Source organism: Solea senegalensis, linkage group LG14 (genome assembly GCF_019176455.1).
Source record: "Solea senegalensis isolate Sse05_10M linkage group LG14, IFAPA_SoseM_1, whole genome shotgun sequence".
In the NCBI taxonomy this organism is placed as follows: Eukaryota; Metazoa; Chordata; class Actinopteri; order Pleuronectiformes; family Soleidae; genus Solea; species Solea senegalensis.
In genome coordinates this window covers 7,196,823-7,213,236 of record NC_058034.1, presented here as the reverse complement: position 1 = coordinate 7,213,236, position 16,414 = coordinate 7,196,823, and the positions used below count along the sequence as shown (strand labels likewise).

Sequence of the window (16,414 nt, the reverse complement as noted above, 5' to 3'; positions counted from 1 at the left end):
CGAATGATGTCATGTAAATGTCATGGCATGTCTGCAAAGACATGATCTTTGCAGATTTCAAGTGTGCATTGCACCGTTCATTTTTCAGGGGCTTTTCCAGCTAACATGAGTCTTTAAAAAAAAAAAAACTTTAAAAAAAAACCCAAAAACATATAATATCATACTTTCACTGTATTGTATATGACAAGGCACAATGAACAGCGTAGAATCAGTCAACAGAGGTGCAATATTATAAGTCCAGTAAACTGTTCTTAAAGTTCATTACCATTACAACCATTATTAATGGTGTATAGAGTATACAGTGAGTCAGGGCTTGAGTCAGTCACATGTTAAGTGAATCAATCATGCCATAAGTGAATTGACCTTTGACAAGCTAAATTAAAACAAACTTCTTATTGCATTATAAATAATATATATATTGACATCTGCACACAAATCATTCGCATCATAAATATTTGACTCGTAATTTGATTTAACTTTGGTGTGGCTGTTTGGTGGCGTTGCAGTGACAGGCATTTGCTTGGTGATAAATGAAGAAACGAGGTCTCATCAGTGAAAATGCACTAATGTCCACTGATTTGTTTCTCTGTAACTTGCAGTCGTGAGCCTTTGGAGAAGCAGTACGGGGTAAATAATGAAGGGTAATTTATTTTAACAGACTCACTTTGTACAATGTCATTATAAAGCACGCTAGGAAATGGTTGTGGCAGGAAAAAAAACCCCACTCCAGTTTATTTTGGGTTTGAGTGCGTCAGCTATACTACACGAATACCATGGTGTCTTGGGAAGAGTGTGGAAAAAGTTTCCATTTACTGTCACTCCACTCTGCTGCAGTGAGTTTTGCCTTGCCTGAAATGCAGACATAGCAGCCACCAGTGGGAGTTTGCCATGATTGTGTTGTGCTGCTGCTGCTGCTGCTGCTGCTGCTGCTGTGGCTGCACTGGGCTTTAGATAGTGCTGAATGGGCAGGGGTACAAAGCACAGTGAGGGAGATGACCCATGGGCCAGCTGCCACACAAGCAATACAGATACACAGTGGGAAAGAGAGAGAGGAGGGGCGAGAATGAGAGATATTATCCTTCATTTAACCAGATACAGCAAAGACACTGACTGTCAGTGACATTTCCACACATGTGAGTGAACATCCACATGTCTGCTTCTCTGCGTATCCAGGTTGGCACACTGGCTATTGGTTGTCAATGGGCAATAAAGGCAATAAAGGTTACTCTTTATGACGTGTGTAAGTGGCTCGGCTATGAAATGTCACCATCAGTACAAAATGAAGGTCAGTAGAAGCGAGACAGGGCCGAGAGGAGACGGTTTGGTGGGTAATGCACCTGTGTGAGAAGCTGTTATTGCAGTTAGGTTGGATGGGTGGAGGTGTTTCCTCCCACGCCCTCTTTTTCACTTGGTTTTCTCCTCCTCATCACCTTCAGTGCACACATGTAAGTTGCTGTCCAAATATACCCAGTTTTAGCAAACTAAGAGGTGCTTCAGCACAGCACACGTGTGGCTTATACGAAATATCCTGACCTACTTTTATAGTGCTGTGCTTCATCACGAACTACTACGTTTGCTATTTGTGTTCTGCACACACATATGAATGCACAGTAGGGAGGAGAGTGGAGAGTGTGAGGTAGAGCGGGTCATCCACTTTCCTGAAGGTCGGTGGTTTTATCCCTAGCTCTTCCAGTCTACGAGTCGACAAGTGGAGTGAAGACACTTGAACACCAAACTGTGTGTGCTGTCAGGGTGTGAATAGGATGTATGAACAGCAGACAAACCTGAGATATAGAAGTACAGTATGAATGTGAATTATAGTGTGAAACCCTTTAAGTGGTAGTAAAAAAAGAGAAAAGTGCTATAAGAATTCAGTCCATTCATACCCATATATCTAAGCTCTATTTAAAGCTGCATTAGGCAGGATCACTGTGAAAAAAAGAGCTTTTTTTTGTCCACAGGTTATTACAATACTCCAGCTTTAAGACCACAGCTCTATCTTCTGAGCATCTCTGAAACTCTTTATTGTATTTATTGTACAACTCACTTTAACCACAGATCTGTTTGCAGCACAGGATGGTTTTGTCAGGGCTGCTGCACTGGATGTGACCTGTATGCACACTAAGTGTCATGAAACAGCCACTGCTGTCCTGTGATCAGTCCAAACACCCCATCACTCCTGCCCACGGATTATATCACTCGGGCAGGTTCCTCTTCCCTGACCTCAGAACTGATTTATTCTTAAAAAGTAATGCATTTATGCACTTTATATTAATTTTTGTGTATGTTCTTGTAATGTTTGTGTTATGTTCTTTGCTTTTCACCTCAAATACATGTCATTACACATATCTACACACCCAGCGCAACCAAGATCTTCACTTTTGTGCCACTTAGTTTCAGCAGTAGCCGACATATAGGGTCGTTTCATGTTCTCTGTCCGACCTACTGTCAGGACTGACACTGGCGAGATTCTGCTCTGGTGAGTTTGTTTGTGTGACTTACAAAAGAGAAGTCTGGTGCATTTTGGCACAACAGTCTGGGGAAGACGGCCTGTCTCTGGACACGCTCCTCATCCTCGAACACATTTCCGTACATGAAGCCATTCAGCATGGTGGAATGGGCATGGACATCTATGTAGAACTCCAAACTCACCCTCTAAAGGAGGGACAGAGGCAGGACAGTAAAGAAGAAGAGAGAGAAAGAATAAAAAAAAACAAAAAACAGCAGGTTAGTGACAAGGAAGGCATATATTCTTTCTGACACTGTAAGCAACAGCCCACACCACAGCATTTCCACTGGGAGTAAGGGTAAGGACTTTCTTTGCTTTAGTGCTGAGGAAAGGTTTCTACCCAGGGGACGACACCAGACCCTCCGGACATTAGGAGCTGAAAATATGTTCATACCTGAAAAGAGCCAAGCACACACACACACACACACACACACACAGCTTCAATCAGACTGTCCTACAAATGCATACATGCACTTATGTGCACACACACACACACACACACACTCATGTTGATGCCACAGATTCCTCACAAAGCACATACTTAGGGTTAATATGTACTTCACATTGAGTGTGTGATGCCTTTGCCTTCCAATATACACGGTGTAAAATGGATTGGATAAAAATCTGATTAATTCTTTTGACTCTCTTGTTATCACTTGGTCGACACACACATACACACACGCGTGCGCACGCACGCACGCACAAACACACACAGACCTTGATCTTGTGAAACAAAAATAGAGCTTCCCCTGACTTGACTTATTTTCTAACCTTTAACTATAACCCTCACAAGATGTAGGGAAAGCATGCTGTGATTTAATGCCCATAAAATTCATTACACAAATGTTCATTTACAAAACCACTGGAGGGGAGATGAACATTGAGAGATTTAATGTCCTTGCAGGCACTCGGTATTAAGAAGCACATGGTACGCTAAGGGTGAAGGTGAAATCTATTAAGCTCTTCAGAAACTAGATAAATTCCACATGCCAAGTGACATAGTATCCCATGCCCTCCAACTCAGTGGAACCATTCATTTTATCGTTCTATGCAACAGACTATTTCTAACTTAAAGACATTTAGAAATCATAAACTGTAAGGATTCGGAAATATAAAAATGGTCTAAAAGGAAAAAGTTACTCGACTTGCATCATTTTATAAATAAGCCTGTACCTCAAGTGCCAAAAAAATCATTATGATGGGGAAATTGTCAAAAGTCAAATTGGTACTCGAAGCAATGGAGAGCTTTCTCTGCAACCAACCATGGCTGGACTAACGGTTACTAAGGGAGCAGCGCATAGAAGTCGTAAACACAGAAACTGAAAGCACTATCAGGCAGAACACAAGTGACCACGCCAACAGAAGATCAATATTGCAAGCCCCTGAGAGATAGAAAGACAACTTCATTACAGATACAGAATGAAATAAAGAATGGGAGACCCCATTTGGCAAAAGGGCTGTCAAAAAAGGCAGTCTTGTATTCGTCTCAGGGGACGAGTGGCAGTTTCTAAACCACTTTTCAGAGGAGGAAACAAGGCCAAACTCTCTGGGAGGGCTGAGAAGCACAAGCATTTTATAGTGAATGGCTGGAAAAAAAACATCCTACTGATTGATGAATCAGTTATATGATGAGTCCAGGTTGTGATTATTCATGTCCAGGGGCGCTTTTCCTGCAACAGAGCTCATGTGACTCAGTTTGCTCACACCACCATGTTGGCAGGAAAAGCTCCTGATGAATGAGCGGCACCAGGGTTAGTTTCAAGCTGTAAGAGTCCACTGTAATGCACTCTAAATCCATGGAGATCAAGCAACATGTCACAGAACCTGACAGACTGAATACATCTCATCCTTACAAGGAGTATGAAAAAAAAATTATTCCAGACCTGCAGCATTACAGCATCTTCAACTTTCTGATCAACTTTCCTTCATTCAATCCTAAGAGGACACTTACACATCACAATAAAAGCATGCAAAATAAACACAATATTTAAGTTAATAAGCATTGGAGGCTGTAACAATGGTGAAGTTCCAGAGTCACAGCTTCCTGGTCAATTGAGGAGAACTTTAAAATTTAAAACAACCGTGCCCCTAACTTTGTCAAACAGAATAAAGGTTTTGTTATAGTGTCTGAAAATACATTAAACACTGCCTCCCTAGTGTATTCAGTGTCTTTGTTGGTTGATTTTGTTCAGTTAAGTCTTGCTGTTGCTGTGTTGTTGTTTCCTTGTGCTCTTGTCCTTGTTCCTTGTTCTTGTTTGACTTTTTCTTTATGCCTTTTCCCTCCTTGTGGTTTTCGCTTTTTATGTTTTTGTTTTATTGAAAATTCCTTTGTCCATTATGTGGCAACCTGCATGATTTAGGTCCTATTTTGGTGTTGTTGTGAAAACCTTGATTTTTTTATTTATTCATTTTGTGGTTGAGGACAGTCTTTCACATGTGACATGTGTCAGCAGTTCCACGACTTTGCTGCCTTTTTCACTTTCAATAAAATACATTTAAAACAACATGACAGTAAAACAGGACACAGTAAACATGTACTCTAAACATTAATTAAGGATTAATCAGCCATTGATTTATGTCAGATAGGCAAAGATCTGTAGTTTTTAAGTCAACAACAATGTGTAATTCATGTACCTCCTCCTCTATTCACACTATATGTTATATTTAGTTTAACATAGTGTACTTATGTTGCATTTACATCATCACCATTAGACCTCTTCTACTCCATCTCATCACTCCATTCTCCAAGTTTCATCACCGCCCTCTTAAACCTATTCTTTATCTCTTTCTCTCCCTCCGTCTCTATCCTCTCATTCCACATTCAGTACTGCACCTTGTTCCCTGCGGATCATAAAGAAGGGGCGGGGAGGAAACAGTGAGGGGATGGAGAAAAAGGAGAAGGAGAAGTAGTGGGAGAAGACAGGAGGAGGCAGAGAAGGGCAACAGCAAATCCAAACAAAAGACAAAGAGAGACAACACATATGGTTTCATGTGCATGCATGCCTACGTGTGTGTGTGTGTGTGTGTGTGTGTCAGAGGACAGAGGGGCAGGAGAAAGCAAACTGAAAAAATGATAAAGATGGGGGGGTGCAAAGAGAGGAGGGAAGGAATTAAGTACATAAAGACAAACACAAATAGAGAGAAAGAGAAAAAGGAGATATGATAAAGAAAAACACAGAGATGTGTGTAGAGAGGTGTAAAGAGATTGACAGGATGGAGAGAAAGAAAAAGAGAGAGAGCAAGAGCAAGAGAGGGAAGAGGTGCTTGGGCGGCCCAGGCAACACAGAGTGTGCCTGTGTTTGAAATTCTGCTCACAGCCAAAGCAATTTCCTGGCAGTGGCTGTGCTGTCAGCTGCTTGGCTGGCTGGCGGTGAAATATGGTGGCTGGGAGTCGGCCGCTAGCAGCCCCCGACAACCTGATGGATGGAGCCCCAGAGGAGAGGAACAGCAGCAGGAGAAGGTGGGGGAGACGGGGACAGTGAGAGGAAGGAGGGAGGGAGGGAAAAAAAAAAAAAAAACAACAGAAAAAGAGAGCAAGTGGTGGAAAACAGCAACCATGCGGCCAACAGAGTAGTGGAGGTGATGGGAGGTGCACAGAGTGGAGTACATATATATATATATATATATATATATATATATATATACATATATATATATATATATGGCAGTGGTAGATAATAGAATAGGGTAGCGAAAGAGGTAGATCAAGCTCCATTAGGCAGAGGAAGGAGTTTCGACCATCAAAGCAGAGTCTAGCCAAGGAAAAGCTGTCTGACGATTACTTAGATTATATGGTGTAACATGTTGACATGTTAGTCCAACTGAGATTAGTACTAACGCACCCAGATAATGTGATTAGGAGGTGAGCTATAATACAGCATGTATACCTGGACCAGAGTCAGACCCGAGCTGACCTGGGCGCTCGCTGCATGCCCCACATTCCCACCCTTGTCTAATACCTGTAAATAATAGAAGAAGTTGGTACACAGAGGAATAAGACAGCAGCTGCAGAAAACTGGCACACTTCTGGCAGGTACAGTGGTTTGATGATGATGAGAGCAATTTTATGCTCTGTCATCTTAAATCATTGGATATTTTTAAGTTGATGGATGGTAGGAAGACTCGGAATATCTCTCGATAACTCACTGAATGCTACCTAATACTAACAAGCTGAAAGGAGGTGTTTCACCCACTAGTCGAGTGGAGGCGGACACGTGTTCTACAGCAAATCGATTCCCCACTAGTGCTTGTATACCGGGACAAAAGCAGTTGTCCAACTGAACGCCATAGTCGACCTGCAACTGTAGCTTGACTTAACTGTGCATGGAAACATCCTGAGTGTTAAACCAGACGCTTTAGGGCAACGTGTTAATGGTTTTGAAGACAGAGCTGTGAGTGAATGGTGCAGTATCTGACACAATTATGAAAACCGGTACAGTGTAATATAATGCTTCCAAAAAGTGTAGCATTGTGTCTTACTAATGGATTTTAAGTTAATGTTTTAATCAAGATGTTAAAGCTTCAGAGCAGGGAGAAATGACGTATGTCAGGGTGATCTCGCATCAGCCCAACATCTCTGCTACCCAGTTGCTGGAGGCATTTATCCCATTAAACTGCTGAACATCCAGTTTTTTTTTTCTTTTAGCAGTAGAATCCTTACTTTAACAGTTTCCAGCTGTCTCTGTTTACCAGCGTCATGTAGCTGCTTTGCTTAATAAACACAGAAAGAGGTGCGAGAAGGTTCAATCATCATTTTCAATGACTTGAATGTAACAGGTACTCAGTTCAGCTTTAATGATTTTACAATACAAAGCAATTTGTGACCCGGTTGGATCAAGGGTCTTTCTGCATGGAGTTTGCATGTTCTCCCTGTGCGTGTGTGGGTTTCCTCCCACAGTCTAAAAACATGCAGATTTTTGGGTTTAGGTAAATTGGACACTCTAAATCACATGTGTCAAACTGGTGGCCTGGGGGCCACATGTGGCCCTCCAATCGATTACATGTGGCCCGCCCACCACTGTGCAAGGTGATGGAATAGAGACAGAATATAAGACTAAATGTGGCAATATTTTTATAATAGTAATAAGACATTCGGTTGTAATCATTGCTTTATTGAATGTATTACACTCAACATGAAATTACATATATTTAAGCTGTTTTAATCACAATTATCCTCATCATTATTTGCTAAATTTTCAGTTTAATTCTCAGTTTTTGTGCATCATAAATATGTTTTTATTGTGAATCATTTTATATCTAAACAAGCACTTTACTTTAGCACTACTTTACTTTACCAAATAGCTGTTTTTTCCCCATTTTACCTCTATGTCGGCCCCCGCTTGACCAGACTATATGCTCATTGGCCCCCAGGTAATTTGAGTTTGACACCCCTGCTCTAAATTGACTGTAGTGGTAGGTTGTTTGTCTCTATGTGTCCCTGTGATGTCCAGGATGTAGCCCACCTTTTGCCCTATGTCACCTGGGATTGGCACCAGCGTCCCTCAAGACCCTCTAATAATAAATAAATGACTTGATCAAACAAATATAATCTGATAAAAATTAGAATATTTTGAATAATTGATGAATGAATCATGTTATATATACAATCTGTGGCTCCAACGCTGGAAACTCATTCATTTTATCCTAAATGATTGAGGTAGTTGTAATGTGTCATGCCTAAACTTTAAACCTGCGCACAAAAATGATACAAAATATGTGGTGGTGATGCAGCTCAGTCTGTCCCTGTGACATTTTCTCCTTCACAGACTGATGTGAAGGACAGTCGCAGCACGAGCAGCAATAACCGTAGTAACAGCTATGGAGTCCCCACAATGTCATGTCCAAGCTTACTACAAAACTCACTTAATGCCCTGTCAATCAAAATGAGACAGTTCTGAAGGCCTCACCGCTGTGATTGATGCGTCAATTAACAACCCGCTCTGACCTCCAGAATTGTTCATTTGAAATTGTGATTAAGCAATTAGGGGCAATTAAGAAACAGAGAGTGCTGAATGAAAGTCAGAAGACAATATGAGAAAGAGCGAGCAAGAGAGAGACAGAGAGGGAGGGCGGGCTGTCCAAATAAAACCTCTCACAGAGAAACAAAAGCACCGCCTTGCTGCAGAAACCCCGGGGAGCCTTCTGCTTGTGGTGAACTTGCAGCAGCCACAAACAGTTTAGCCAAACCTAGAAGGTCAAATAAATGAATTTTGTCAGACAAGTACTTATCTCCTGCATATTAATTAGCGCAGGGTGCAGGGGCGCAGCGAGGGCCATAAATGCAGGGCTTATCTTTACACGGAGAGGAAAAGGAGCTGATTGAAGCAGGATTACAAGCTCCTGAATAAAGCTCTTGGCATCAGCATGAACGTACCTTTGGAGGAGAAGGCAAACAGCTGCTTGTTCAGGAGAAAAAAACCCAAAATATAATATCATAATATAATAGTGTGCAGCGTATTATCCAGTCTAAAAAATGTTGTAATATTTGCAGGAGAAGTGACGTCGTTTTTGCTTATGAAAGATCCAGCTGAGCTTCAAAAATAGCAGCAAGAGGTTGGAGGTACTGAAGGAATACCATATTCAATATGTCCCGCGTCCTTATTGTTGAAGAAATTGTCCTTGCACGGCATATATTTTCAAAGAAACTCATTGATGTAAGATTTACCACTTTTTGCGGGTCCTTTATTTCCTCATTTTCTTTATTGCTGATTCATGATGACAACATTATATTGTGCCGAATCTCTACTATTTTGTTTTAGAATGAAATTACAGCTTCTCCAGGTTTAGAGAGCTTTGATATTGTGGTTGCACTCAGAAACGTTTGACTGAAGTCCTGGTTGTGTTTGAAGAACAACAACAATGACAGTTTGAAAGAATCCTATTCAAAACTTAAAAAAGTGACTCATCTATCACAACTTGGTCTGCCGCTGTAGAACATTATCTATTATCTATTATCTAAATCCCATTTTGAACACAATGAAGAATGTTTTTGTTTGGCCTGCTGTGCAGATTAACCCTGTGCCCTTGAGCAAGGTTCAATATTCATCTCTCTTTGTCGCCAGTGGAGACACCAACCACCTCTCCTCTATCCTGCATTTCTCACTTCAGCTTCAAGTTTTATGCCCACAAAGAGTTAAGAAAAAAAACAATTAGATGATTTCTCCAACTTTCACTTGGGAGCAAAACTTAATCTTTCATGATCTGTCAATTAATTGCGATAATTATCGCAATTTTAAACGCTTTTTTTCACAGCCCAATTGAGGTCACAAGATCACCGATCCTCTAACGATGTAGCAGTGACAGAACATGGCAGATGGCATGACCTGCTTCATGGGCGAGAGTAAATGACACAAACCCCTGTCTCCGCCTGTCTCCAGCGCTCTGATTTTCTGGCCCCTCCCCTCTCCCTCTCAGTATGCACTGTGCTCTCAAATTGATGGCGGTATTTGTCTGTTTATGAACACAGAGGTGACTTGTAATCAGGCTGAACGGGCACAGGCAGCCCTCTGCTTCAGGCCTGTTAGTGCCACATAAGCTGCCACATCTGTTGGTAGGGCTTGCCAGGCGAAAGGGGAGAAATAGGAGAAGAGGAAACTAATAGGTAAAGACAAAAGAGGTGATGTGAGAAGACAGGCGCAAGAGGGGAGGAGGCAAAACCGTTGAGATATGTGAACATTTACATAAGAGTGTGAGAGCTTCATCTGTATCTTCCTGTGAAAAGCAGACAGTTCAGCTTCCAGTGGAGGGAGAATAAAGAGGAAATGACGGAGGGATTGAAACGACGCAGGGATGATGGGGAAAATTTGGCTGTAAATCTCGGAAATGGATCAGAAATGGTTGGCTGAGACCAAAGGACATTTTAACACACAAAGCAAGACAGGAGAGCGAGACGACAGAGAAAGGCAGAGAAAAAGACACAAATCCACACGACAAAAACACACACAGAGATGTGCCTGTTGAGCAAAGACAAAGAAGACAAGGAGGGAGGCTGGAGAAGTCACACAGGGAGGGCATTAAAGAGGATTTCAAGGAGTGAAATTCATCTAGCTGCTGTGACAGGACCTAATACATTTGTTTCAGATAGAAAATTAATTTTCTAATATTAAAAAGGTCAAAAAGAAGCCAAGCCAATGACCTCTTTGTCATTCCAAACAAATTATCCAAAATGGCAGTGTCAAATTGGTGGGGATATGCCAGCCAGTGATGAATGCTTCTGGTAATCAGCCAATCAAAAAGAATTCTTCTTCTGCTTTTGATAAATGAGCTGGAAAAGCAACGCTTTAGGAAGGAGATGGGTCCATTTGTTTCTTTGGTCTCTTTTCCTTTTTTTTGCCTTCCTCTCCGTTTCTCTTTTCAAAACAAACAACAGGGTAGCTTGGGAACAGATTATAGCTCCTTGCATCACTGACTCTTTCAGCCATTTTCCCTGCTGACCAATGTTCAGCCACAGATGGTAAATGATGGAATTTTATGAAACAGCTTGAGCAAGCCCACCTTCAAATGGACAGAGTGGAAGGTTACAGCCAGTTATATGCAAATATTACTGTTGTCGTTCACAGCGGATTTACAATGGATGACACCTGCATTTTACATTATATTTACTCGTAAATTGCTGAAATAAAATGTGTCAGAAACACATAAAGCTTGGAGATGAGTAACCTCCAGATAGAGCCCTTGAGGGGGGAAAAAGGGCTTTACAAAAAGTTGTGCTCACATTAGGACCATAACTGTGAAAATCGACAAAAATGTTGGTGACTTAGTTAAGACCTGTCATCCGCGCAACACCTTCTTATTTTATTCAATTGTTTATCCATATATTAATTATTTTAACACCGCTTGGGCTGGTACTCATCAGTCATCACTCATCACTAGAGCCAGAATATCATCTTCAGAAATTGAGCACGGATGATAATAATAATAATAAGTTGTGTACACAGAAATGATTCCTCTGAGCCATTGTTTCTTTGTTATGGTGTCCTTGGTGTTTATCAAGCAAACCATCTTCAGATTAGTTTATTTGCACACAGTCCAATAAACAGAACCATTGCCTCTTCCTTTCATCACATATTTGCATTCAGTTATCAACTTCATACTTATTCTACCTGCTCTGTTCGCTGACTTCCTCTGTCTCATACTTCACATTCATGTCATGGTGCCTGACAGTATGACTATCTTGTTCATTTGAGTGACAGAACATTTATTGACATAATACAGTACAGTAATAGGTTTGTGTTTCTTTATGTTTTATTCTATTTTTATTTTCTATTATCTTCTTTTTTTTTTTTGAATAAATTGTGGTATTTACTATTTACCGGAGAATTTTTTAAGACCCTAGACATTTTTTTTTGGTGACTTAATTAATTTATTAATGTGAAAATTACGGAACCCCACACAAAAAAAATTGTGGCCGCGAAATACTAATTTGTTCCCTTGAAATAGGTAAAATGTGCGCACGATATACTAATTTGTTCCCACTATCCCACACTATCTCTGCACATCGCTTCAGCCCTCTTCTCTCACTTTACTTGTGCAGCTCTCCGGGTAATTCATGAGAATGTTATTAATGTTATTAATATTATTAATATTGTGCACACGTTAAACCTATTTCTTCCCGTTTGTGTGTGTCTGTCTCCATGTGGTCCTGTGATGGACTGGCGATCTGTCCAGGTTTGTGACCCCCGCCTATCGACCCTATGTCAGCTGAGATAGGCGCATGGGAACAAATTTGTATTTTATTTCATATTTTGTGGCCACAAGTTATTTATTTATTTTTTTTACCCATGTCATGTCCGGGGCTCTGTAGAAAATAAATACATACAAATACAAAATCTTCAGCTGTATGAGGTCTGTATTTATATAGCTCTTTTCTAGTCATCTAGTTTGATAACCACTCAAAACTGCTTTACGCTACAATTTTGCTATCAAACTTCTTTCATACCCATTCACACACTGCCGGCATAGCTGTCAGGAGCAAGGAGATTCAAACCCACAACCTTCCTGTTGAAAGACAATTCACTCTACCACTGAGATTCCATTGACCCAAAGTAGTTCTTGTCCAAGGATTGTTTGTCAGTGTTGAAAGCCTGGTGCAGTTTCCCACTCAAATAATACAACTTTTGTTGATGAAACAATCCCGCACTGTTTGACATTCTGTCATTATGATCAACACAGTAAGTGTAGTTTATCCCTCTCAGCTTATCAAACAAGCTAAGGCAAGTAAACATGGGTGATTGTGTCTGAATGTGATGTCTTGACAAGCAGCTACTCCCCGAGATTGAAAACACAACGATGCTGAGGATAAATGTTTGTTGTTGTGATCACACGATACATTTATTGTTGGCTCTGAATTACTGATGGGTACCAAAATAACACCAGCATAATCCTTTATATTGGAATTATACTGAATGAAGCACTTTCTTTGTCAACTGTAAGTGGATATACTCTGTTTTCATAAAGATACGCAAACCGGTGGTGTTGGGACTTAAAGGAATAGTTCAGGTTTTTGTAATTGATGTACAAAACATTTAAATACAAATATTTGTCAAATTAAAGTTTCCAACCTTCATTATCAATGCAGCGTAGACTGTTGCTGCAACACGCTTTGATTTAAATGGCACTTGTCTGGGAACTGGAAGCAAGTCATGGAAGTTATTGCCCGAACAGAGGAAGGAAGCTATTTTCCTAGCAGAAAGAAAGTGCCGCTGAGTTCACAATGATGGAGAATCGCTTTGGAGTGATGGGGTTGTCTGCCACACGAATGGTTGATGGAATTTCAAACTGAATGGGCTCTTTTGTAAAACGGAGGGCAATGTGACTTTGAATTATGATGCCTCATGCATAGAACTGGCGCTATCTAAAGAAGTCATGGTGACTGACAAAAAGCCAGAGTCAGATTTGTATACATGAAGGTGCACAGAGTCTTTGCACTGCATATCTAACTCACAATCTAAGCCAAAGTACTAAGCTGAAAGGCAAACATTTAACTGCTAAGCTCAGAGGACAAGAGACATGCATATCCATAAAACAAGCACACAATTTGAGTTCCTAATTTCTGCTGCAAGTAACAACTTTGTGTTTTAGCTCTCTTAAAATTTGAATGTTCAAAGTCTGTGGCAACCAAAACACTGCCAGATTTAATAGCATTGTATCACTATCACATTCTGTGTGCAGTGTGATAATGTTGCCACAGACATAAACGACAAACATGTATATATATATACTGTATATATATATATAATATTTTAATGGCTATATTATATGTATATATACAGTAGTTATATATATATATATACACATATGACTTTAACATACATATATATAATATTTTAATGGCTATAGTATATATTAGTGTATAGAATATATAGTATACATTAAAAAAGAAATGTTAAATGTTTAACTCTCAACACAAAAATAGCAGCTGGTCCACAGTACAGTGGACCCAGACCAATTTGTACAGTTGTGAGGTGATTTAAATCATGCAGTCCGTGGTTGCGTTTGCCTTCAGCTGTTTTTTTTTGCCACTCAGGCAAAATGTAAAGTTTAAAGTCTGGTATGATTTACCTGGGAAATACAAGAATATAATATGGCAAAAGAAATCAAAACATACTTGTGCTAAAGGTTCACCCAGCTTTTCTGGATAGCTTTATGATAAACCGCAGTGGAAGCATCTGTGATCATAGTTATCATTCTTCATTTCCTGGATGAGTTAAACTGATGGTTATTTCAAAATTAAATATTCAAATTCAGCACTCAAACTATACTGAAATATAAATGTAAAAAAAAAAAAAGTTTTAGATAAAGGTGCAAACAGTAATTTCTTTGTACACATTTGCAAGACTATTAGAGCACGACTTATACTTGTTGCAGTCCCAGGTCCTCTGACTTAAAAAAACAGCATCAAATTCAAATGAATCACATTCTAGCTTCATTTCAGTCTCTACGTTTTTCAGTAAAAATCCATGTGGAGTTAGTAGCTAGTAAAAGTGCCTCGTCCGACTCTTCTGCTGTGGCTGCTGCTGATCTCTTGTTAATAGAGTCTTCCAGCAGAGCCCTCCAACCTTGCTAGCCTCATTAGACTCCGTGCCCGCTGTGTGAGATGAACATGAATGGAGGGCAGCAGCACAGGGCCTCCTGGCTGCAGAGTTGGCATTGAAACTGGCATCTGGGAGCCCCAGACATGAGTAGTGTGTCTGATGGGATTAGCTGGCTGTGGCAAGAGGAAGACAGAAAACGAGAGGTTGCCTGTGCCTTCAAATTACCTCTGCAAGACTGAATGCAATCATCGAGGAAAGGGGAGGCTACAAGGGGACAAATGCTGGTGGGATGGTTATCAACCAAGCTGGAGCGGGGTTGGAAGGTGTCTGACGAGCATAAATACACTCAGGTAACATATGGCATAAAATTGTGCTGACTGGGGACGACACATTTACTCAGCCAGAGAGGCCAGAGTTAAGAGAATCAATCTCTGTGGAGCATACAGGTACAGCTATGTGAGTGTCAGGTGGTGGATGATTCTGCACTTTTATTTGACAACAGGATGGAATATATGTTAAGTGTGTGGCATGAACTCAACAGAGTAGATGTGCAGTCACAGTTTTTTTTCACTTGCTTAACCATTGGTCAAAACTGGAGCTAACTCTTCACTCAGTTTGTATCACAGCTGAACAGTTCATCTCACCTCCAAAACTCTCCATCGCCGTCATAAAACAAGCTCATTTATCCACATCACTGGCAACAGGTTTGAGTCAGAAAGCAAACACTGTCACTCTTAGCGCACGGAACTACAAAATACTAACAACAAAGATTTAATTTACATTACAAAGATTTAAGAGTTACATTTATGTGTTCTATAGCTTTTCATAGTACTTAAAATAAAAAAGTTGACCGTAAACAGCCAAAAAAAAGCAGAATCACAAAATTCCAGGGGTAGAATAAAAAATTTAAGCAGACACAAAAACATGTAGAACATATTAATTCTCTCCTCCTAGAATTTCATGCACAAAGTGCACTCAGTTGTGATTGGAATTATTATCATTATTTTACTGTAATGACAGTATTTTGGTATCTTTTTTTTATATAGATTTTATAGATGCTGATATGGCTGCAGCAGAAATGCACAATTCTGTTTTGACTGTATTTTAAGTGTTTTAGCACCTGATAAATGTGCTGCAAAGTATTGTATAGTATATGTTTTGCAAATGGTGGACTGAATGAGTTCATGAATTTTGGTTACTGTGGTCACTGTATGCATTTTGTGTCAAAGCAATGAAAGGTGATTCACAGTTTACTCCACATAGACTTCTGCCTATGTGACTTTAATTTTGATCAATGCTTGTGTGTGTGTGTGTGTGTGTGTGTGTGTGTGTGTGTGTGTAAGAGAGAGTAAAATATCCATGGCAGAAGAAAAATCTTTTTGCCTGTGCAGTGCTACAAAGCTATGGTTGTTCAAATTTTGGTAAGAGTAATGTATGCCTGTTTGATAAAGCTCAGTGTGTGTGTGTGTGTGTGTACAGTATGTGCATAAGTGTATGTGTGTGTGAATGACAGGCATGAGTGGATCACACTGCCATGACAGACTCTATCGATAAGTGTGTCAACGCTGGGGGAAAAGGTTAATCTGCCCGATGCCAGCCCCGCACTTCACCCATCTCTGGCCTGCCCCACATCCCACCCCAGCCCACTCCCTCTCTTATCAGGATTAGAGGAGTGTACAAAAGGGCAGAGTATTCCCAGGACACACACTGACCTTCAATAATCCCACCAACCTGCCGCTCTGCTTATAATTAAAGGAACAAAAAGAAAAATCCCCGGCCTGCCGGTGTAGCGTTTCCATGACTGAAAGACGAGAACTGGGGAAAGTAAAAGTTACACTACATTTAGAGACAGTAAGCACAGAGACTTGCCTCA

At 40.4% G+C, this 16,414-nt stretch overlaps 1 protein-coding gene across 1 annotated transcript in view; it reads right to left on the bottom strand.

Moving 5' to 3' along the window:
* agbl4 (AGBL carboxypeptidase 4) overlaps window positions 1-16,414 on the bottom strand; it is a 261,521-nt gene that overhangs the window by 12,724 nt on the left and 232,383 nt on the right. Inside the window, exon 10 of the mRNA XM_044043400.1 lies at window positions 2,503-2,655. Within this exon, the coding sequence (XP_043899335.1) occupies window positions 2,503-2,655 (153 nt within the window). The remainder of the gene's footprint in view (window positions 1-2,502; window positions 2,656-16,414) is intronic.